The sequence below is a fragment of the Muntiacus reevesi genome, chromosome 18 (genome assembly GCF_963930625.1).
Source record: "Muntiacus reevesi chromosome 18, mMunRee1.1, whole genome shotgun sequence".
NCBI classification, from domain to species: Eukaryota; Metazoa; Chordata; class Mammalia; order Artiodactyla; family Cervidae; genus Muntiacus; species Muntiacus reevesi.
This window is the reverse complement of record NC_089266.1, coordinates 53,214,670-53,237,188: the sequence shown is the minus strand read 5'-3', so window position 1 is coordinate 53,237,188 and position 22,519 is coordinate 53,214,670. Positions and strand designations below refer to the sequence as shown.

General features: G+C 54.9%; 1 protein-coding gene across 6 annotated transcripts in view; it reads left to right on the top strand.

The window, feature by feature from the left end:
• Window positions 1-22,519, top strand: part of MSI2 (musashi RNA binding protein 2) — a 401,411-nt gene that overhangs the window by 366,614 nt on the left and 12,278 nt on the right. For all 6 annotated transcript variants that reach the window (XM_065911079.1, XM_065911078.1, XM_065911080.1 and 3 more), the window contains one exon: window positions 5,702-5,764. In XM_065911079.1, the coding sequence (XP_065767151.1) occupies window positions 5,702-5,764 (63 nt within the window). The remainder of the gene's footprint in view (window positions 1-5,701; window positions 5,765-22,519) is intronic.

The following is a 22,519-nucleotide window of genomic DNA, read 5'->3' as shown; positions in this document are numbered from 1 at the left end:
TGAAGGTACTCAGCGATAGGTAGGTACTCAGTGAAGGTACTCAGTGATAGGTAGGTACTCAGTGAAGGTCCTCAGTGGTAGGTGCTCAGTGAAGGTTTATTGGGTGGATAAGGAGCTGAGAGCAGGGTGGGAGTTACAGAGACCCCTCACGTGGGTCCCTGCACAAGTTTCAGGTGAGCAAGGGCCGTGTGGGCCACAGCTGTCAAGAGGTAAAAAGGCCCCTGGAGACGGATGCAGGGTCAGGGTCCCCAGGTAGAGCTTTCTGCTTCCTGCTTCCCCAGAAGAGCCCCAGGACTCCAGCAAGCAGTGCCTAAAACCATGTTCTCTGATCCAGCCATGTTTGGGGAAGCGCTGGAAGTTTCTGTTGTCTAAGCTATGTGCAGACAGATGGTCGGCATCTCTGGGGGTAGGGCCCAAACGTGAGAGGAAGAGGTGGGCAGGAGGAATAGCCTGGAGCAGCGGTGGGTGGGTGACCTCGCCCACCCTCAGAGAGACCCTGGGCAGCTCTTTGTGCCTCCTGGAGATGCAGGACGTGCTGGGGGAGGGGGCAAGAGTGCTCAGAGCAAGCACAGTGTAGGACAATTGTCTTTCCTAATGGACCGTTTGGGATGAAGGACATTAGAGGAGAGAATTTTACAAAGATGCCCCCCACACCCACGGCCTGTTGGAGCCATAGGAACCTCAGAATTCCCCCATCCAAGATCACAGAAGTAAGTAGGAACCAAGCCTAAACAGTATCTTCTCAAACCAGGAAGGGGAGAGGATTCAAAGAAACAGGTCCATGACCACAATGGAAGGGCAGTGGGGCCCTTCAGTGTGACTGAAAGCCGAGGACGCCCCAAGGCTCCCTCTCAGTCAGGGATTCTCTGCCCCCACAGCGCATCAGAATGACCTGAAAGGACTTACAGAGATCAGGACGGGGCCCCCCCTGGTTCTTTGCCTGCTCAGGCTCCCTCAGCCGCTGCTCTCAACGGAGACCCTGCTGAGGCTCTCACAGGAGATGGCCACGAGGGTTAGATCCCATCATAGCCTCGGGAGGGCCTTCCCTTCTGCCAGGGCAGCGGGGAGACAGACTGTGCAGATATGCGCTGCGGTTTGACCTTTTAAAAATTTTGAAAGCCTTTGAACCAAAGGTTCTCCCCCTTGGCTGCGCCCAGGGGATCACCCAGGAAATGTTCAAGGGTCTCCCTATCTAGGCTGCACCCTAAACCAGATAAATCAGAACCTCTTGGGGTGGGACCCAGACCTCAGCATTCATGAAGGCTCGCCAGGCGGTCCAGTGAGGGGACACCAGGTGGTCCAGTGAGGGGGCGGCGTGTGGATGGGTCCACCAGACAGACCCCTTCACTGGGTTCATTGTGCTCCCAGCCCGCTCCTGTGGGCCTCTGAGTCTGTGGCCCTGGGGTGCAGGGTCACGGGGGTGGAGGGGCAGCTGAACCTGCAGGCAGTGTTGCTTGTGAGCTCAGTTTACCCACAGCGGTACCTCCCAGCCCTGGCACTCCATCACTGCCTCTGGGTGTCTGACCGTCATCAGCTCGTGCTTCACTAGTCTGTTGTAGGGCAGACTCCGGGCTGGGCCCTAAGAGGGACATGTGACTCAGTCCCCGCCCCCCGTCAGAAGAGTTTGCCACCCAGCAAGAGAAATCAGATGTGCACATAAAAATAACTGTGCTTAGGTAAGGCAGAAACGGGTAAGTGCCACAGAATAAAAGTAGGTGTGGGGTCATAGAAGTCTCAAAAAAAAAAAGTGCCATCGACTTCTATTTTGCAGTAAAACCTCACAGCTCCAGCAAGTCCAGAAAAAGCATCTCTTTCGATGTCAATGGGATGGCAGCAGCTTTCACTTAGATGGGCTGCTGACACCAGAGGGGTGATAAGGGCCAAGCCCAGAGGCCCCTTTCCAGTGACGGAGGGATGTGGGTTGGTCACCCTCTTACACCAGGAAGACGGGCTCCGGGAGGCTCGGAGGTGGAGGGACTTTAGAGGTCATCCGGCCTGACCTCCTTGCAGGAGGAAGAAGCTGGCTACTCTTACGCAGAGAAGTGGAACATTGGGTTTGATGCCAACCCCAGTGATTCCTCTGTTACCCCACTGGTGGGGTGGAGGGACTGCAGACTGGCAAGATTGGGTCTTTGGGTCTGAATGACAGCTCCCAGGAGGCGTGGCACCTGCCCCTACCTGGAGTTCCTCCATTGGTGCTTCAGTCTTCCACCCCCAAGCATCTTCTTTTTAAATGCAAGATTCTAGAGCAGGAGGAGCATACTACCTTCCTAACACCTCAGCTGCCAGGTAGGCAACCTAGAGCTCTCAAGTCCTGAGATTTCATTAGCAAAACATTTTCCCCCTAATTTACCACTGCAAAATGGGAGGTATTAGGCCACCAGCGTCGAGCCTGCCAGCTTGGCCCATTGTTAGAGCAAGTGGAATGCACGTTCTCATTCTGAGATATGGAAGTTTGGTTCCATGGAAATGACAGCATGAAGCTGAGACGTCATGAAAGATTCCAGCCCAGTGTTATCAACAGGGGTTCAGGCCTCCCGTGTGCTAACGACCTGCTGACCCTGTGGCCCAGCATGGACGTGGATTAGCCCTGCCTGCAGCAGAGCCCTGTCTTGAGGGTAGGGCTGATGGCTGGACAGAGACCTGACAGCCGCATCAGAGGGGCAGCTGACACTCACTGAAGCTTACTTCCTGGCAGGCAGTCGTCTAGGCACTTTGCATCTATTAATCTCCAGTTAATAGCGTCAGTCTCTTTCACAAATGGAGACAGCAAGGCACAGGAAGGTTAGGAGGCAGCCTGCCAGGAATCACTGAGCCAGCAGGTGGCTGGGCCGGGATTTGAACGCGGACAGGCTCCTTGTCTGCGCACGTGGCTGTCGGGCTAACCTGCCTCGCAGGGATGAGACTGGTTGCCCCCTTCCTGCGTTGGCCACACAGGCTGTGTTGGGGAGGGAGCCCCTCTCTGCATTCCCGGCCACTGAGGGGGATGGTCATCGGGGCAGTGGGGTGCTAGGGTGCCCACAGGCACTCTTGGACCAGGGGCTCTGCCACGCTTGCCTGGCCCTCAACTGTCACAAGGAGTCCCAAGCACCGCCAGAGCTGCCTAATTCCCTGCAGTCTTGCCCTGAACACCCACTGCCAGGGCAGCCCGAACCCGCACCCCTCAAAAATAAAACGAGAGGTTTCTCCAGGAGGGAGCCTGCCGCAGGTGCCTGCTGACTCCCGGGGGCCTGGGGAGAGATGCTGAGAACAAGGTGGAGAGGATCTGCAAGGCTCCCTCCTCCTGTTCTCCCAACTCCCGCAGGTTCAGCCCTGGGAGCTTCTGGTCCTGGGATCCTTCCTGCCATCCTGGAGACAGGCTGCACTGCCTCAGGGCGGCTTAGCACACACACACACACCTCTACCTCTCTCCTGGGGACACACACACACACACACACACCTCTACCTCTCTCCTGGGGACACACACACACCCCTCTTTCCTGGATCTGTGCTCGCACGTCCCCTGCAAACCCCACCACCACGGAGAGCCACTGGCCTTGGAAATGGCATCAGGAGCTTAGCTGTTCTCAGCATGTTTGAGATGACCAGTGAGGCTGGGCAGCCTGACACGACAGGAGTGGTAGCAGGAAGCAGAAGCGGGCCCAGAAGCCAGCCCCGTGCAGGGCGCTGGGACAGCAGCCTCCTCCCGGGGGCTTCCCAAGGAGGCCAGGCTGAGGCCGGCGCTGTGGCCCTGTGCTCTGAGGGCGCCTCGCTGTTCAGGGCACACCCGGTGGCGCTCCTTCCCTGCCCCTGCCCCCTTCTCACACCTGTCACTCCGCTCAGCCCCGCTTTGATGCTTGAGATTAAATTCCAGCCCTCAGCAGTGTCTGCTGCGCAGTCTCCAGCAAGAACCTTTATCTGAGATTAAGGATAATGGATTTCCTTTCTTGGATAAGGTTTTTTTTTTTTTTCTCCCTCTTTCTGTCAGACTTTCTGTCCGAAATGCTCTCAACTTCAGAAAATAGACCTTTTGTTGAAGTCTTTTTATTGAGTCAACTCCCCTCCCCAGGTCTGTCCCCTCTCCGTTCCTCCCCACCACCGCAGTTCTTTTCATGCTTCCGCGGAAACCTGTTCCAAGCAGGTGAGAGAGTGCAAAAGCCTAAGGACCTTCTTCTGTGTCCACCCACTCCCTTCTCCCCCAGGGTCCCCTGAGCCCTGCTCCGAGTCTGCAGGGGAGCCCGGTGTAGAGTTCCGACGGGGAGAAATAACTTGACTTCTCGCTTATTTTCCTTCAGCACTTTCTGCCAGCACCCACATCTCCAGAAATCTAGATCCTGCCCGGAAGAGATGGGGAGAGGACTTGGTGGGGGATTCCCTTCCTTGGTCTCGGCAGGGGTCATTGCCGTGTACTTTTATTTCACCTGGATCTTTCTTTTTCCCCCTTCAACAGCCCTATTACCATATTTAAATGCAAGTATGTCTCTTTTCATTGGCATTTGCAGTAGCTTAGCCTGACGTTTCTAGAATAGTTCCTTCCCTTTTGAACTTCTCTCCTCCCCAGTAGTTTCGTGTAGCTAGGGCGATAGTCTTAGTGATTAGTGGGCTTCTAGTTCGCTGTGTTTGGGGGATGGCTCTCTCTCTCCTTTCTCTCCTCCCCTGCCCCCCGCCCTCCACGGTGCATGTCCCCCTCCACCCCCTCGTCCTGTTAGCAGTTCCTTATCTGGAAGGCTCAATGGCCAATGCCAAGCTCCTCTGTTGGGCTGTTTGCTGCTGGCTTCTAGCACATCATTTAAAACCAGTCACGGGAAGTGGGTCTTGGGATCAGGCCTGTAAGTGTCTGCCTGGAGGCAGGCTATTCCTTGCCTAGGGACGGGGGGTGTCTGTCCAGGCTTGGCTGTGTGTACACACGCTCATGGCCAAGAGAAGCCCTGGGGAGGGACTTGCCCCCCTCTTCCTTCACCGGGACCCTCTGCAGCCACACTAGGTCGCCCTGTCCTGGCGTTTAGTCCCATTGCTGGGACAGCTTTGCTGCCTGGAGCGCTGTCAGATGAAGCACAAGGGCTTGGTCGAGACCCCAGAGACCCTTCAGTGCCCACTTGATCCAGTCGGTGGAGCTCAGACAGAAGAGCCAGATCTGAACCCCACAATGCGCCATGGGAGCCACAGGGCTCTCCCCACATGGGTCCCTGCCGCCCCACACTTCCTCCCCGAGCTGGGCATCCGGGATGCTTTGCCCTAGGCCTGTGACCTTGCTGACACAGAGGTCTGCAGTTAAGACAGTGGGGCAGCTAGACTTGAACCGTCTCCTGGCCAAGGTGCCTGTGGGCCCAGAGGCCATGCCTGGGGCCTCCCGCCTGCAGCTCAGGGATGACTCCCGCCTGTGACCCTGCCCTCAGCTCTGGCCAAGCCCTGGGGGATCACCAGGGTACCAGGGTAGGGACACAGAGAGCTCACCCTGCCCCCGAGAGACGTTCCTCCTAACTCTCTCCCGAGGATTCTGGTGTGCCTTCTAGAACCAGCTTCTGGGGTGACAGACGGGTGGGACTCAGACACACCTAGGGATGCTGGGCCTTCCAGAAGCCTGAGAGCCGCTGATCCGCGTCCCTCCTGAAGGCCCCTCCCCACCCCGTCTTCTCCATGGGGGCGGGGGCCTGACCGTGGGACGCGTCTTCAGGGGACCCCGGCGGGCCCCCCTTCACCCCAGCTCCCCTCTCTCCGCCAGGCTTCCCGGCAGCGGCTTACGGACCGGTGGCGGCAGCGGCAGTGGCGGCGGCGCGAGGCTCAGGTAGGGAGGCGTGCGGGCCCGGCGGCTCCCAGGCATGCCCCGTGTGCAGGGACCGTGACGGCCCGGTTGGATCTGTGTGGCTGCGTCTGTCCCCCACTCTCACCACGGCCCGGGGGGTGGGGAGCCCCACGGGGGGTGGGGGGTGCAGTGGCGGGTCTGCAGGCCGCAGGGCCGCGAGGACTGTCACGCAGACGAGAGAGGTGTGCTTCTTCTGGACTTTGGACAGCCGGCCTCAGGGCGCCCGTGGGCATCTCCCTCCCTGGCTTTTGCTGGTTCACAGGGCCCCCCTGCCTCGCGTCTCTGACCCAGACAGAGAAGCTCTAGGTTGTGAAGGGAGGCTCCGAGCCCATCCGCGTGTTCCTGCCCCCTCGACCCCTGCTGCACTCCACAGGTGGGCTTGCTGACCCGGCCAGACACCCCCACCCCCAGTCCCTGAGGGTCAGACGTGGGCCAACCCTGGCCCTGGGGAGCAAAGCAATTCTTCCTGAAGCTCCCATACCATCCCAGGCTCACTTCTTAGCACAGACCCAGAACTCCTAGCACTCCAGCTGCAAGGAAACTGGGGCTTCTCCTCCCACGAGGCTGCCCAAGTCACTGGGTGTCCAAATCCCACCTCTGACAGGGTCTGGAAACCCCAGGGTGAGGCGGGAACCTCTCCGCGGCGGCCCTGTGGGCTCAGGCCAGAGCTGGGCCGTCGCCCCTCGCCCCCAGACACTCTGCCTTCCTGAGCAGGCAGGGCTTCCACTGTGCGCTGTGCCCCACGAGGTCTCCAGGCTTCCCCCAGCCGCCCAGCCCCCCAGAGGACCCCGCACCTCCTAGACCCAGGAGCCACAGTTGGTAGCTGTGTTCTCACACCCTGTGGTCGGGGAGCTGGAGAACCCAAGCGGGTTCAATCTGATGTCACAGGGCTAGGAGGAGGGTGGGGCGGAGGGCAATGCTGGTGAGGGTACCACGAAACGGGCCATCGAAAGCCTAGAAGGCAAAGGCTGCAAAGACCCAAACCCTCGCGGGTAAGAGACTGGCACAGTGAGGCCCTTTGGAAACGTCAGTAAAAATCCGTTCCATGCAAACTGGCACTGCCTCGAGCTACAAAGGACCCCCTCCCCTGAGCCGCCCACTGGGGGCTTGTTTGGAAGGGCCGGGGAATTCTCGGGGCTGCTGACGGCCAGTTAGCCAGAGAGTTGGACCTGTGCGCTGGGCACCTTTCCTTGGCTGCCCCCTGCCCAGCCAGCCTCCAGAGCCCCCCCGGCCCGTGGGCCAGGACCCCTTGGTCCCCCTGCCCTGGGAGCGGGTTGCCCAGCTGCCTCCTGGCTCCTGTTCCGTTTGGCTTTTTAACTTGAGCACTTTTTGGTACCAGTATAAACGAGCCTCTGTCCTGCCTGTGCCTGGGAGGAGGGACGACTAAAGGAAACGAGATTTTTGATGCTATTGGTGGATGTCTCCTCCGCTCAGTCTCTCTCTTACTGTAACTTGGATTATGAAACTAAACTTTAACCCAGAATTAACCCTGCCTCTCTCCCTGCCCCCCTTCTCCTTGACTTCATGGCAAGTTTAAAGGGCAGCATGGGGTTCTCTGTGAGTCTGAGAGTGGTCTCCCCATGGCCTCTGCCCTGCTCTGCCACCCCTGCCCTCTCACAGACCCCCAGAGCCAGGTGGGAGTCCCACCCTGTCCCGGCTAACTCCTAACCCGGAAGGTCAGTGCCATCTCCAGCCACACCTTTTTTTTTTTTCAGGATCAGTGCTGTTTTATTTGTAGCCATTTCCATAGGGAGCCAAGTCTCCCACAGGCCATTCTAGGTCAGCCATGCTCATCACCACACTGTTAGTGAATTCTATTCAGGAGTGTGCTCCCAGACCCCCTGCCCACAGCAGCCTGGGTTAGTTACTGTAAAGGGGCAAACCCTCAACTCGCAGGCTTGGCCAGGAAGCTGCAGGATACCTGTCGCTGCTGCCCGGGTGCCCGAGGGCGATGACCAGGCTGTGTCGGCCAAAGCCAGAGCTGTTACTGGGCTGGAAGACACGTGCCCATGTGTGGACAGGGTAGCCCGGCCCCCCTCCCACTGAACCCCTTTGGACCTGGAGCAGGGTTACACAGCTGGGGAAGGAAGATCTTTGCCTGCCGCTCCACTACTGCAGTTTGACCTGTAAAGACGCTCCTCTCCCCCGCCCCCCGCCCTTTCCCTCTGGAACATGGTCTGCACGCCAGGTCTGGCAGGGTGGCCCATTGCTGACCTCCCATCGTGGCCCCTGGCATGTGACAGAGGTGTGAGGGCTGCACAGTCTGTGTGCATCGCCCCGGGCCAGCGGGGGCTCCCGGAGGGCTGACCGCCCACCTCTCCCTTCCTGTGCTCCCACAGCCCTGCCGCACTCACCCCAGCTCCTCCCCAGGCAAGAAGGGTGTTCCTTCGGCCCGCACCCCCACTCCGAGCAAGCGCATATTGGAGGGCATCACGAGTGCGCTGCCTTCGCTGGCAGGGAAGGGCGGGCTCAGGGAGTCTGCGCAGTGCCGCCCCGAGCCGGGTCCCACGCCGCACCGGCTGGGAGCTCCCAGCAGCGGGGCGCGGGGCCTCTGCGCCCCAGGGGTGCCCAGGCTTGGTTCTGAGGGGGCAGACCGACTGTGGAAGGCCCTCTTTTCACTTTCGCTTTTGTCTAGTTCCACCGTTTTGTGTGGTTTTCCCCTTCCTCGTGATGACACGCAGGGAGCTTCCCGAACGGAAGCGCCTGCGGAGGGCCGTGGGTGGGGCGCAGCTTTGGATTCGCTCAGCTTGGCGACTGCCTCTATCAGGGTCGGGTTCCCGGGTCGGGAGCCCTGCGCCCGGGCCAGCCGGCTCCTCCGGGCCAGCCGGCTCCTCCGGGCCAGCCTGTCCAGGCCCTGAGGTGGGTGGGCCCGGTGACCCCCCGGGAGGTCCCGGCGACTCCTAGATGACTTCACTATCAGTGTCACTTTTCTGTTACCTTCACTCGGAAGTTTGACACGTCATCTTTTCTTGTGCTCAGTCGAGACTTCGTTTATTTTGATCGTATCCATTCAGTTCCAGTGATCCCATCATGCCCCCCCCCCAAAAAAAAAATCCCTAAGTCCAAATTGGCAAAGGACTCCACTGACAGGTGAGGGCAATGGGTCAGATTTCCAGACTATTTGATTTCTGGGTGGCATCTCAGGTGGGTCTGTGAATCAGTCTTAGAACTCCCGGCCCCCCCAGCCCAGCCTGGCCCCAGCCCACCCCACCGCCCCACCCCCCCAAGCCAGGACCCCTTACTGCGCTTTACACTTGCCAGCTTTGTTCCCATCTAGTGACATGAGCTCCTGCCGGTGGTGAGTGTGAGTCACGTCTCTGTTGTCTTTTCTCTTGCTTGGTTGGGGCTCCGGTGAGAGTGTCTCTGAGGCATACTTTCCCGCCTCTCTTACACTAGGATCTGCACACCTCCTCTCAAACACTCTTCTGAGCACGCTCAGCGGGAAGGTTTGTCCACACCTATTAATCCTCTCTCAGTGTCCAGCTTCCTGTTAGTACCAGCTGGTTTGCATGTTTTTGCTTGTTCAGATGAAACAGTTCAAGAAACAAACTCATATCCAACTCTCGAGAAATGTCTTTTTTTGTACACTTTCGTTTTCGATTTTTTTTTTATTATTAGTTACGACTCCAAAACACCTGTTGTCCAGTAAAACATTTCACACCCCCTGCCTGTTCTTAGACTGTATGTTTCTGTGGGACTGAACTAAATGCATGCACTGTAGTAGATGTCCTGGTAGCCGTAGCAGTAGTTGTAGAACATGCATTGTTGAGTTGATATTACAGGGCCTCGGACGGCTCGGCACAGCCCGACTGTCTGCAGGATAGCGTGGGGGCCAGGGAGAGAAGGGGCTCCATGTTTTCAATGTTGCCGAAGGGCTTGGATCCATGTTCTCGCCATCCGCCACCACCACCTCCCCTCACACTCCCTGTTCCCCCAGTCCGGAACTGGGTCACCACCCTCAGCTGTAACCTTCCCAACCGAGATCTCTCTCGATAGTGTCCCACTGTAGCGAACGAGGATAGAATCCAGGTTGCAAGGAGTCTTAGGGTTCTTCCTTGTTCTTGTCTTCCTCGTGGTTCTTGGACAGATCAGGTCTTTTCTCACTTCTACAGATCGACAGATCTAACAGCCGGGCTCCTCCAAGCCCTCTACTCTTCTTAGAGTCCTTTCCCAGCTCACCTTCAAGGATACAGGTTGCTGTGGTAGTCCTGTCTGCGTGGCTAGAGGAGAAATGAAATATGGTAGGGAAAGGGATTCAGACCTTGAGATCCTCGGTCTGCAGAAGGAGGAGGGTGGTACTTTTGGTCCTGGTGAAGGTTGGCATTAGTCCTTCTGGTTGGTGAAGGGAGAAGGGGGTACAGGGCAGGTGGGGTGAGAGAGGTGACGTTCCTGGTTTGGAGATTATTGGCACAGCTTCATGAGGAGGGGAGGGAGGGAACCAGTACTATCCAAAGAGGAGGCCACAGTTTGCCTCCATCTCCCCAGGAAGACGTCCCAGTCCTGCACCTCTGCCCTGGGCTCAGTGCATGTGCAGTCAGCCAGCTCCAGGCAGTGTGTCCCCTCCATTTGTGGTGACGAGTCATAAGGCAGGGCAGAGGTCTCTTGGAGCTTTGGGAGATGACCCTAACCTTTGTAAGTTGATGGAAGCAGTAGCTGCCACCCAGGACCCGCTCTGAAAGCCAAGCTGATTGGCTCTGACACAACACTGCAGGCCACAGAGGTGGGCTGAACCTTTGGGGTGCACATCACCTATTATCAGGGGAGACAGAGCCCCAAAGTCACAGAGCCCAGGAAGTCCCCAAAAGAGTGTGACGTGACAACACAAAATGGTAGCCTGTGGAGTGTGGCCCGGTGCGGGGTGGGGGGGTGGACCAGCATTGAATGTGAGCAGGTGGGTAGTCCAGATTGAGGGCCCCAAGGGGCCCAAGACCCGGGAAGGGAGATCTGGGAGGAGCCAGCCTTCCAGCCCAGGCTTCACGGGGGTAGACATGGGCCAGGGCAGAGAGGAATGGCTAGAGCTGGCAGGCTTCGGGGCTGCCGACGCTGCAGACTGACCCAGAATGGGGAGCAGGAGAAGAGGGTGGGGACAGAAGGAAGAGAGAGCAGAGAAGTCTCCCCCCTATCCCCCCCACCCCCCACCTAAAGCCTGGGTCTGGCTCTGCTGGGAGAATGGCTTTGCTGCCCTGCGGCTGGACATCCTGAGTTTGTGTTCTAGGAGGTCAGGTGAGCGAGAGTAACATGCAAGTCTGGGGATAGAATAAATAGTTGACCTTGAACCACAAAACGAACTCTTTGGGGAGGAGAGTAGGTCCCAGGCCTGCCCTGATTTTATCTTGCGATATTCTTCCACGTCCCCAGTGGACTCCTCTGCCTCCTATGCGTTAGGTGCCGAGGGTGTTCTCACATGCCTCCAGCTGCTGGCAGGATCCGGGTTTTGTGTGCGCCAGATTCAGCATGAGCCTCATGGTTCCATGGTGTTGCTTTCAACAAGCCTGTTTCGAAGGTTTGCTTTTTGCAGGCATCAGGGCAGGTAAAGGCACGTGACACTTCTTGCCTTCAGTGGTCTGAGCATCTAGATCCCTTCCCGAGAAAGTCCTTATTTCCCATGATGCTTTGTTTCCGGCACTGTCAGCTCCTTTTTAAAAGGGAAAATGGACCTTTATTTTTGCAGGCGGCTTTCCTGGGCCTCCGTCAGCAGGATCCGACGTCCAGGAAGCAGGCGGGTGGGGGCTTTGCACTGCAGGCATCTCTCCTTCCCCGCCCAGCCTGCCTTGTGCTAGCAGCAAGCATCCTCTGGGGGTTGTGACCTCAAGATGGCCCATCTGTGGGGAGGGTCATGGGGCCACCCTCTCCCTGGGACAGAACCAGCGCCTAGGAAAGGGGGAGAGAATCTGGGACCCTTTAGGACCAGCTGCTGCAGCCAGCCAGACTTCCTCGAAAGACCTTCCCTGAATATTCGTCTCCCGGTCACTGCCTTGTGCTCTGGGCACCCAGACCCTTGTTTCTCAGTTCATCATTAACAATCTCCATTTCTGGAGAGCCAGGACTCTGCCCATAAAGGGTCCAGCATTGGATTTCAGTAACCCCGGTGAATTTATAATAATGTGCAGAGCTGCCCGCCTCTAACCTCAGCTTCATTCATTTTCCAAGGGCTTTCGGACCAACTCTGTTGAGGATAAAATACATCAGCTCTAATCAATAATTTTGTAATAGAAATACCATGCACTTGATAAATCAACTCGGGTGCAATTAGTGACTAGCCTCGAAGCCCAGATCTAAGAATAAGTTAATCCTAAAGTGAATGAAGTGGGAGCATGTTAATGGTATTTTAAATTAGCAGAATTATTTTCAGCGGGTGACACACCCGTGCCGCCCCCCTGAGCTGGTTGACCCCCTCCCACGCTGGCTCGGGAGGAGGGGTGGGAAGAATGATGCCCCTGAGCACTCAGTAACAGCACATAGAGCCCAATGGACGGCGGCTAATGAACCCCCTCCTGGTACTCCGGACTGGGTGATGGATGCATCCCCAGATGCAGGGTCTGGGGAGCCCCGAAAGTTGGTGAACCCATGTGCTGGTGGGAAGAATCGATGGAGCACCTGCCCGGGTGCAGCATGGTTCCCGGTGCTCCTGCAGAACTTAGACTGCCACGTCTATACCACAGCCACCCTGTCACGTGGGCAGGAAAGCGGAAGATTCTGGCTCAGTTTTACACGTTTGCTTTTATGAGAAAGCTGGGCTGCAGAATGGTTCTGTGACTTATCCAAGGTCACACAGCTGGTTACCTGGTTAGCGAAGCTTTGGTCAAGGGTAGAGAAACCTGAACTTGAACCCAGGTCTTTGGCTGCCTTTAAGCAGCCCTGTGGAGGAACTGTGTTTGTTCATGAAGGACTCATCTGCCGCCTGAACACCCTGTGCCTCCAGGAATGTCCTGGGAAAGCCCCACACAGCCTCGACTGCCAGCTCTGTATCAGGATCTCATGGTCCAACCTTTCAGATGTAGATTTCAGAACCAGACCCTGGGCACATCTGCCATGGATTTAAATCAGCAGATATTCATTAAGTGTTTAACAGCAGTAATTATTATTATATGTGACAGGCATCATCCTGGGCCTTGATTCAAGGTGCTTTGAGCTATCTCAGAAAGCCCGGCTCTGAGCAGTTAAATATTATAGAGGATTTATTGGCTGACATCCTGGAAGCTCCGTGGAAGAGTGAGCTTCATGTGTGGACTGTTCAAGGCCCATTCTCTGCAGTTGTCTTACTTTTGCCCTCCCTCTCCTTTCAATACTGTCTTTTTGTTGGGTTCCTATGATAGCAACGTGGTAGCCACAGTTTCCTGCTTCATAGTATCCTCCCGGTCTAGAAGAGGGAGTCAAGTGGTCCTGATTTCTAGCAAAAGTAGAACTTTGTGCTCTTTGGCTAAGACCTGGGTTACATGAACCAATCAATGAGGGTGGGATCCAGACCCTCTGAAGAGCTCTGACACAGTACAAGAAGGGTGGATTTCCACAGGGAAACCCAGGCGCTGATAAACGGGGCACACGAGAATGATGCTGAAGAGACAAGCGGTGGATGCCCTTTGCAGCCCTGGAAGCTCCTAGATGAATACAGGGCACAGCCTCTGCCCCAGAGGCTCTTCCAGCGTTGCCCGGAGACTAACGTGTGCTTATATATGATGCTTAAGCCCAGAAAAGAAGGCGCACAGAGGAGGAAGTGATTAGCTTTGGGGGGAAGGCAAGGAAGGTTTTACAGGGCAGTGAGTGTCCCTACTTTTGAAGGACAAATGGGAGTTCCCCAGGGAGCCTAGGGAAAGCAGCTTGTGCATAGCCACCAGAACAGCAGAGTGTTTCTGAAGTCCTACAAACCCTTGGCTCTGGCTGGAAAGTGCTAACGAGCCCAGATTCACCTGGGTAACTGGGAGCCTCAGCAAGGCCTGTAACCAAGAAGTGACATCAGATTTCTATGTTAGACAAGCCTGCAAGCAGGGTGGATTAGAGAGATGAGACAGGAAGCAAAAGGGCAAGTGACAAACCGTGAAATTGTAAACATTCCATACATGTTCATATATAGGGCCAATAAGAGATGCGGTGGGCGTTTCACTCTTACCATTAGCTGATTAACTCCAAGCTCAATATCATGCTGACGGGGGACAGTGGGAGGCTGCCTAATGGGAAGTGGGGGTATCGGTGGATTCAGGCTAGAGTCTGGGAGAGGGAGACCTTGAAAGCCAGATTGCTGTAGTCATATTGGTGGGAGAGGAGTTCATAGTCTTTATGGCAGTGGGGCTCACTAATGACAGAACCAACAAAGGGAGACCAACCAACCCAGCCTGACGCCTGGTCCCTGGGGCTGTGCTCTGTGACCTGGGGGAAGGGGAGGAGAGCAAGACAGACCCTGCAGAGATTCTCCTGGGCTTCCGCCAACAAGTTCCTGTTCATCCCCTGCGTAGGACCTCTGCTTCCTGTTTCTGTGTCCTCCTGGCCGCCTCTGCCCCGGTCCTTTCTGCCAGCCCATTTCCCTCTGTCCTCATCTTTGCTCCCTCTGTTCAGATCTGCTTCAGAACAGCAGAAAACGACACCCGATTAACCTTCTCTGGGGTGCCCTTCTCGATGAAAGGCAGAATTTTGAGTCTTCAGAAGGTGTTTTGCATGTTGTCTCAGAGTAGTGCCTGCCTTCTCCTACCATATCAACTCTCCAAGGAGGCAGTCAGCCTCGTTCTCAGTGTAGATGAGTAATTACCATGCAATTAGAGAAAGCAGAAAACAAAGGGGCCTTTTGTTCCTGGATGCTCATTAGTAAATAAAAAGGTCTCCCCTTCCCATCCTGGGATCCTGCACCATGGGATGTGGGCAAATTATGCTTTTCAACAGCTGTGATTGGCTGTTGGATGAGAGAGCCATTCTAGATCTATCAGGACGAGTGGAGCCACAATGCAGTCAGCTCTATGGCATGGACAGGAGAGTCATCTCAAAATTCAAATCCACCTGAGAGGTCTCTTAAGGGAGGATATCTTGCAGGTGGTTGGCAGAATGCTAGAGACACTTCCCAGCCCATTTTAATAAAATATAGGTAATATATTAATAATAACTCACATTTATTATGAATTAGTCATGTACTATGCTAAGTCCACCACCCTTATCCCATTGAATTCTCATAGGCCTATGAAATGGGTGCTGTCATTCCCATTTCCATTTTTAAGGCTTAAAAACTGTGTCTTAGCACCGGTGAGGTGGCAGAGACAGGATTTGAGCCTAGGTCTGCCTCATCAGACCTGTGCTCTGGACCAGTGTCAGCACCCGTGGTGCCAGTCCTGCCATAACTGCAAAGCACTGTGCCTTTGAAACATACCAAAACCAAGCCCCACTGTTGCCATCCAATCAATTCTCCACATCCCTAGGGGAAGAGGGAACCCGAAGTCATTTTCAGGAGGCATTATATGTACTTTTTGCACCTGCCTCTGCTGTTGCAAGCTTAACATCATGGTTCTGCCTGACTTTAGCTGACATTTCCGATCTGGCTTCTGGTCTCTGAATCTTTTCAGACCAAAGGTACACAAAGGAGGCCCAGAGGAGGCTTGGTCCTCTAAGAATGAGCCAGCCTGAAGATAATTATTTGAAAGGGGACTGTAGCTAAAACAGAACTGAAGGAAGTTAGCCACTGCCCGAAGGAAACTAGGCCGTGGAGCAGGACTGGGTGTCTTTGGCCAAGACAGACTTCTCCGTAGGGATCAATCAACATCCCTTCCTGCGAGCTGGGAAGACTGCATCTGGAAGGTCGCTGGGTAGACTAGCCCAGCCCTAAGGCTGGGAGGGGATTGGCTGTCCAGTTGCTGGGGCTTTGCCTTAAGCCAATGGCCGGGAGGGGCGGGGCCGGAGGCGGGATCAGCAGGCTCCTCGGCCAATCATCCTGCAGGGAGGCTGGACCCTCAGTACCATGGCAACAGCGAGCAGGGGCTCATTTGTTTTGTAGATGAGTAATTACTACGCAATTAGAGAGAGCTAAAAATAAAGGGGCCTTTTGTTCCTGGTTACTTATTAATATTAATAAAATGATCTGTCCAGGTCTGTGGTAAACAATTAATGCAAACCTGTGTGCCTGTGGAAGAGCCCACTGTGGGAGGCCAAGGCTGCAGAGCCCCTTGCTCCCGTCCCTTTCTGTAAGTTATTTCTGACTGTAACTTGCAGAGGGTTGGCTTTCCCGGTCTTGAGGGGAAGAGGAGATGCTCAGCCTTACCAACACATGGGACCCAGAATGCCCCCGAGTCAGAAGGTCAGTCAGGCACTGACCCAGACGGAAGAGGCTGCTGATGTCTACCCAGCCTCCAGAGAAAAGACCCACAAGCACAGCAGCAAAACGAGAGAACACGGACGTCTGTTGGAAGAAACCTCTCACGCAATTTTGCTACCTCTCCTTGGCCATGTCGTTTTTCTGGGTCTGGGTTGTTCAGCTCCAGGTACATAAGAGTTTCTAAACCTCCCATTGAGGTATCCCCTGAGATTTCAGTGTCTCCCCTCCTACCTGGCTTAAAGAGAAACAAACAAGACTTGGGAATGACTTGCTGGAAGGTAATGTGGTTGTTCAAGGGTTTACCCCACAGCTTCTGGCTTCCCATGTCAGGCCTTGGAGATGGAAAGAGCTCAAAGGCATGCATCTCCCTTATATCCCTTCCCCTTCCTTGGGAACAGGTTGCCTTATGGATTAATCAGATAAGGATGATAAGAGGCTTAAAAAAAAAGAGTGGGGGAGGAGGAGCAGGGAAGACTTGGTTTGCATCTGGCTTCTGCCAATGACAGGCTGCTTGATTTAGGGGCAGAGGATTTCAGACTGTTGGGTTCTTGGGCACCCCTCAGCTCTATAGCTCTGTATTGCTGCTGTTTACAAAGCTCTGGATCCCTTGTCATTGGGAACAAAGGGGTGACAATGTTAATACCTTGAGATCTGAGAGAAGTGACTGGAGAGGAAACCAGGGGCTTCCAAGTGATGCGTCAACTGGTAGGGAATAATTTGAAACATCAGTCATGCCCTTTTTTTTTTTTTTAATGTATGAAGGCATTGAGAGGGATAGAAGTATTTCCAGAATTGTGTATTATTTTTTTAAAAAACCTATAGTCAAGATTTTCATCTTTGGGTGTGGTTAATCCTTTAGGGTGTGGTACTTTGGATGATATTAATTAATAAAGGTAGACCTGTTAATAGTTACCACCGATGAGCTGTGAAACAGGTGAACACAGTGGTTCTTGAACCTGGCTACATGTTAGAATCACCTGGGGAGTTTTTAAATTTCCTAGTGTTCAGGCCACACTGTGGATCCATCAAATCAGAATCTACAGGGGAATTAGGGGTCGGGGGGTGGGGCTGGTGCCTCAGCAGTACTTAAATCTCCCCAGGCAAGTTCAGTATGTAATCATGGACTCAGATACCACAAGGTTCTTCCAGATATAGAGCCTCACACAATGCCTGTGATTCGTCATCAGAATCCCTACCTTCAGAAACAGATCAGTAGAGCCACAAGCCAGACGGTTCACCCCAGCTTCCTCTGAGGACAGAGATCGTGAGCCTGCAGCCTTGGAGCTCAGGCCTCTCCTGCCCACCACTGGCCCTCCCAGCAGGGCCAGGGGACCCACCCCTCCCGGCCAGGCTGGAAGGGTCTGTGTCCTCACAGATGGATTCTCCTGCCTCCCCCGAGAATAGGCCTGTCCTAGCTGAGATTGAGAACATGTACGCAGAGAACCAGTGGCCTGGAGCAACCATAAGCAGGGAAGCAGCCACCCTCCTTGACTGTCTGATGAATGGGGGCCTTTGGTAAGGTCGGAGTTTGTTTGTTATTAAAGACCTAATTAGAAACATGAGAGGGAGCTGAATGGCGCTATGCTTGGCTAATTAGTGACATGTATGCGCCCGCTTTGAACTTCAAGGACACAGAGCTATTAGCGCTTACATCAAAAATGGATTAAACTCCAGTGCCTTTATAATCGTTAAAGACGGGCTGTTCAAGTGGAAAGCCTTTTGTACAGGTCCTCAAGCGGTGCCCCTTGGGCATCCTCCCCACCCCACGCCCAGGCTTCTGGAGCCATGAACAGTGAGTTTCCATGAAATGGAATCAAGCAGCACACACTGAAGGTGCTCACAGCTGAGGGCTCCCCGAAGGATGGCCCTTCCTAGACTGGAGTGGTCTTGGGGGACTAAGACCAGCCCTCTACTTGCACTTTCTGGGGTGCATGGGAGGATTTCCTTTCTCTCTGATACACTGTGATCTCAGTGATACTGCATGCCTGCTTTGTGCCCAGGACTGTTCTGAGATGTGGTCCAGAGGAGTGTGGTCTGGTCCTCAGGAGAGAGGCTATGCCCTATCTGCTGTGGCAGGGGCCATAAAGAGATGGCCCACCTCAGGGAACCCCTGGTCTGATAGGGGAGCTCCCAGTTTGGAAAGGGCCGCAGGCCCCACGCCCTCAGGAACTGGCACTTCAGCACTGGAGGTTTGATTCATCGTCCTTGGTTTTGCAACCTCCACGAAGCAAAGAAAGCCAAATAAACAGAAGAAACCTTTGCAAACCAGGGTGCCAGGAAGGACAGCTGGGCAGTGTGACTCAGTCTAAAAGCAGCTGGGAGTTGCCCCGAAGTCCACATGAGCCAGTCTGAGCCACTGTGAGACCCTGGACACAGCCCCGCGTGGATGAAACCCCAGGGCAATAAAGCCCATCTTACAGCTGTTAGGAGGGAGAACACGGCGTGTTAAAATGCCTGCTAGCGCACCTGGAGGACTTCCCTGGTGGCTCAGATGGTAAAGAATCTGGCTGCAGTGAAGGAAACACAGCTCAGGCCCAGGCCCACTCAGTGCTACTCCGTCCCCAGAATTTACCCCTCATATGAGCAGATGGCAGTCAGCCACTAACGCCACGCCTCCTCCTTCCCAACCAACCCAGCCCGGTCCCTTGTAAGGAAGAGACATACCCAAGTCAAGGCTGATATTCAAAAAGTGTCAAAACAGAAAGAAAATGAGCTGTTTTCTGTTGAGGTTGTTCAGCAACATAAAGTACTGGCCATAAAGCCCTCCTTGGACAGGGTTCTGGGGGCTGTCTCCTCACACTGATCTGAGTGATGAGTACCCAGGTTCACTAGGAACCCAGGATGTGAAGGTTTTGGAGCTGGCCAGCAGTGAAGTTGTCTCTTTTGGGAATGTGATTTGACCTGAAGCTGCGACCTTTCTACAAAACCATGAGTCCTGAGTCTTAGGTTCCACTGTCCATCCATTCCCTATTTAAGATACGCCAGCACTAACCAGCAGACATCTGTGCCCCCCACAGTGGTCTGAAGCAGGCTAGGTGTTGAGTGAACAAGCAGACTCTGCAGTCTTCAAGACCGGCATCTGTGAAAGCGACACTGGGAACATTTGTGACGCTGACTCCCTGTGAGCCCAGGGAGTGACCTAATGCTCTCCAGTGTTTACGACACTCTCGTAGTGTCATTGCAGTGTTTGTGATGAGCCAGGCGTCTCAGATGTGTCAAGACATGCTGATAGCAGGCTGAGTTTGTCCTTCCCGGCAATATATTGGTTTGTATAGGGAGACAGAAGAACGAAATACCATCACATAGCTCTCAGTCCTTCCTAGTTTTATTAAAGTATGTCTTCTCCTTGCCTTCTGAAATAGCTTGCATTTCAGCAGAGCTTAAAAAAAAAAAGAAATGTCATATATAAAATTGATTGTCGCTGCATCTGGGTCCCTGCAGATTTAATTTTCATTTAGTGTGTCTCACAGTTTTCCCAGGTTAGAGGTAATTGCTGGCCCTCTCTGTTACCTCTCCCACCTTCAGGCTAGGCTCTGGGAGGAAGGTTTGAGCCAAGATCCCTGGGACCCGGTGGCCGGGCAGACTGCTGGAGTGTGATTCCCCCTTGCTCCGCTGGAGATGAGCTGTGGTAGCTCACAGCTGAGTGTTTCTCCTTCTTTTATCAGAAACAGGTTCATCTTTTCAGGCCGACCTTCCCCGACTGACCACAGGCTTTAATTTACTGTGGGCACGACCTGGAGAGGGCACAGTGAGACTGCAGACTGGGGGCCCCAACTCTGTTTTCAGGGAAGCCTCAGCTGACCAGCTGGCATTCCTGAGAGGCTGGCTGTTCAGAGTCTGGCCTCGGCTTCTGAGAGCCGCCTGATGTTGTGAAACCCAGCATTCCCTGAGCCCCCCGTGGTAGACGGGAATCGGGCAGGTTGCTCTTGGTCTGGAGAACCCAGGACCCCATGAGAACCTGGAGAGCCCCCACCTTCTGCACGCACACCCCTCCCCAGAGCGTCCCTTGCTGACAAGAGACGCAGTCTCTGCTGCTGCCAAGTTTTAGTCCCGGCAGAGAGAAGCGTGGTAGGGACGAGGTGAGTGTCGGAGTTGCAGTGACTCTGGTATCAGCCCGTCGACAGAGCCCCTCTGCTCATTGCTTTCTCAGTCACTTTCTTTAAATCCTCTGAAACAAACAGAACTCCCTACAATCTAGTGTGATGTGTTAACATGAAGAATACCACATGGGCTTGTGCCCCAAGTCCTGCATTCTGCAGGAGCTTGGAGCTGGGAGCGGCCGGTGACACCCACCAGCCCAGCCTCCCTGCCCTTGCGCCTCATGCAGCCACAGGGAGGTCTGCTGGGCAGCAGGTTGCCTTCTGAGTTGGGCTGGGTGCAGGCGGGCCTACCACGGCACCCGCCTTGTCCTGAGCAGCACACACCGTCCCAGCGGGGGTCCACAAAGCCCCCTCCCGAGATGGAACCTGGCGGCCACCGGTCATTTGTCAAGTGGGAGACTGAAATTGTCCTGAGGGCTGGCTCTGTCTTTCTGTGAAAGGTGAGGCCCACCAAACCAGGATCCCGGTCTGAGGCTGGGACTTGGTGGACCCTGGCTTATCTCAGATATAGCAACAGTTCTGTTAACAGTTCCTTTCTCTGAATCAATAATAATCCACTCTTCAAGCCTTAGAGCCAGGGATGCCCTCCCAGGGGTGCCCACCTCCGAGGCCCAGGCTCTAGCCTCCTGCCCTAGGTCCAGCAGCATCACGTTGGGAGCATACAGAAGTACCCAGGCTTCCAACCTTTCCTCAACCTACAGTGTGGCTCTCCTGATCTCCTGATCCTCACTGCCCTCTCCCACAACTTCCCCACCCTCAGTGACAAATCCCACTCTGAGCCCAGCTCCTTCTGACCACAGTTGGGCAAAACCACATGCAGACTCGTACCCACCAGAAGGAAGGGTTTGCCGTAAACCCCCCAAATGCTCCCGAGCTTTGGGTCTTGCCCCTGCAGGTGAGGGTCTGAGCCTGCAGGACAGACCTTGGAGAAGGACTCTGGGATGGCTTTCCTGGGCCAGCCATCCAGGTGTATTCCCTTGATGGGCAGGAAGTGCCTCCTTTTATCCGATGCAAAATGCCACCAGCTGAAATTCAGATGCGTTTCCTCTTGCTGGCCTCAGTGAGCGGTAGTGTCCTTGTTTTTCCATCCCCCCCATTCCCCAGAGTCTTTTCATCAGGTCCAAGGTGATTAAATGCAGGGTGGATGAAACAGATCCTTTTGTGAATCACTTCCTGATTTGTTTGGCCAGTGAATTGTGCTCTCCTCTATCAGGTTTTCCTAAACCTGGTTGGTCTGTGCATATACAACTGTTTCAAAAACAGGTGTATTTGTTCCAAACATGATGAGTTACAGGCATTCCTCTTTTGCATTTTTGCCTCAGCCCACTGAGAGTCAGGCTGAGTAGGGCAGGACTCACGTGTCATAGATGAGGACTCTGGTGGGTGAGGCACTGACCACCCCCCAGGCAGGTAGCTGGAGGTCAGGGCTGGGGTCACACTCGGGTCTTCTGACTCCAAGTCCAGCGCTCCCTTTCTCTGCACCAGAGCTGCCTCCCTGAGGCATACTGGTGCCTGGACCCAGAAAGTCCAGAGGACGCCTGGGGCACAGGGCAGGGGTGGAGAGGAGTCTGCCCCGGATTAAACCGCTGCTGTGGACGCTGCCCAGAGTGGCTGGTGGAGAAGTGACCTTGCTGCCCCACCACGAGTTCCCTCTCTGCTGTTTGGTGCAGAGCTTGCCCAAGGCCACTTAATGCTCACAGCTTCTGCTGCAGAAATGCCAGGGTGTTTGCAGGACACTGTCCTCTTCTGGGACAGGAGTCATAACGTCCTTTTTAAATCTCGGCACTATTTATTCAGCAGTACCTACTGAGACCTCTTCCTCCCTGCCTCCACACGCACACAGACACACACCCAGGCTGAGCAGCCTTGAGAGACGTCCCATTCCCTCTTCCTGACCTGACCCTGGCCTTGGGAGCATTTCTGCCCCTAAAATGAGCCTGGAGGGGATCTGCAAGGAGACCGCCCATTGAGAACTGATTCAGGGTAACTAGCACGGAAGCGCCCTCAGGTCAGGCGCTCGAGTCATACTCTGCCCCCCACCTCCCTACCTCTTCTCTCAAGGTCACAGCTTGGAGGGGAGGGGCTCCTCCTTTACTGTGCTGCCAGCCGGTGTGCAGGCTGAACTTCCCCAAAGAAGAAGATCACTGTTCCTCTTGCCTTCCCACCGTCACACAGCGCATGTTGGTGTCTGAAGCGCCTTCCCCTTTCCTTCTCAAGCTGCTGACCTGGGGAGTGCCCTTCCGGAGATGCATGGGTTCAGGACATAGGCTGGCTTGTTAACCCGCTTTCTGGAGCCGGGATCCTCTGCCCACAGAGAAAGAGGGAATCATTGACTGAGGAACCCAGAAA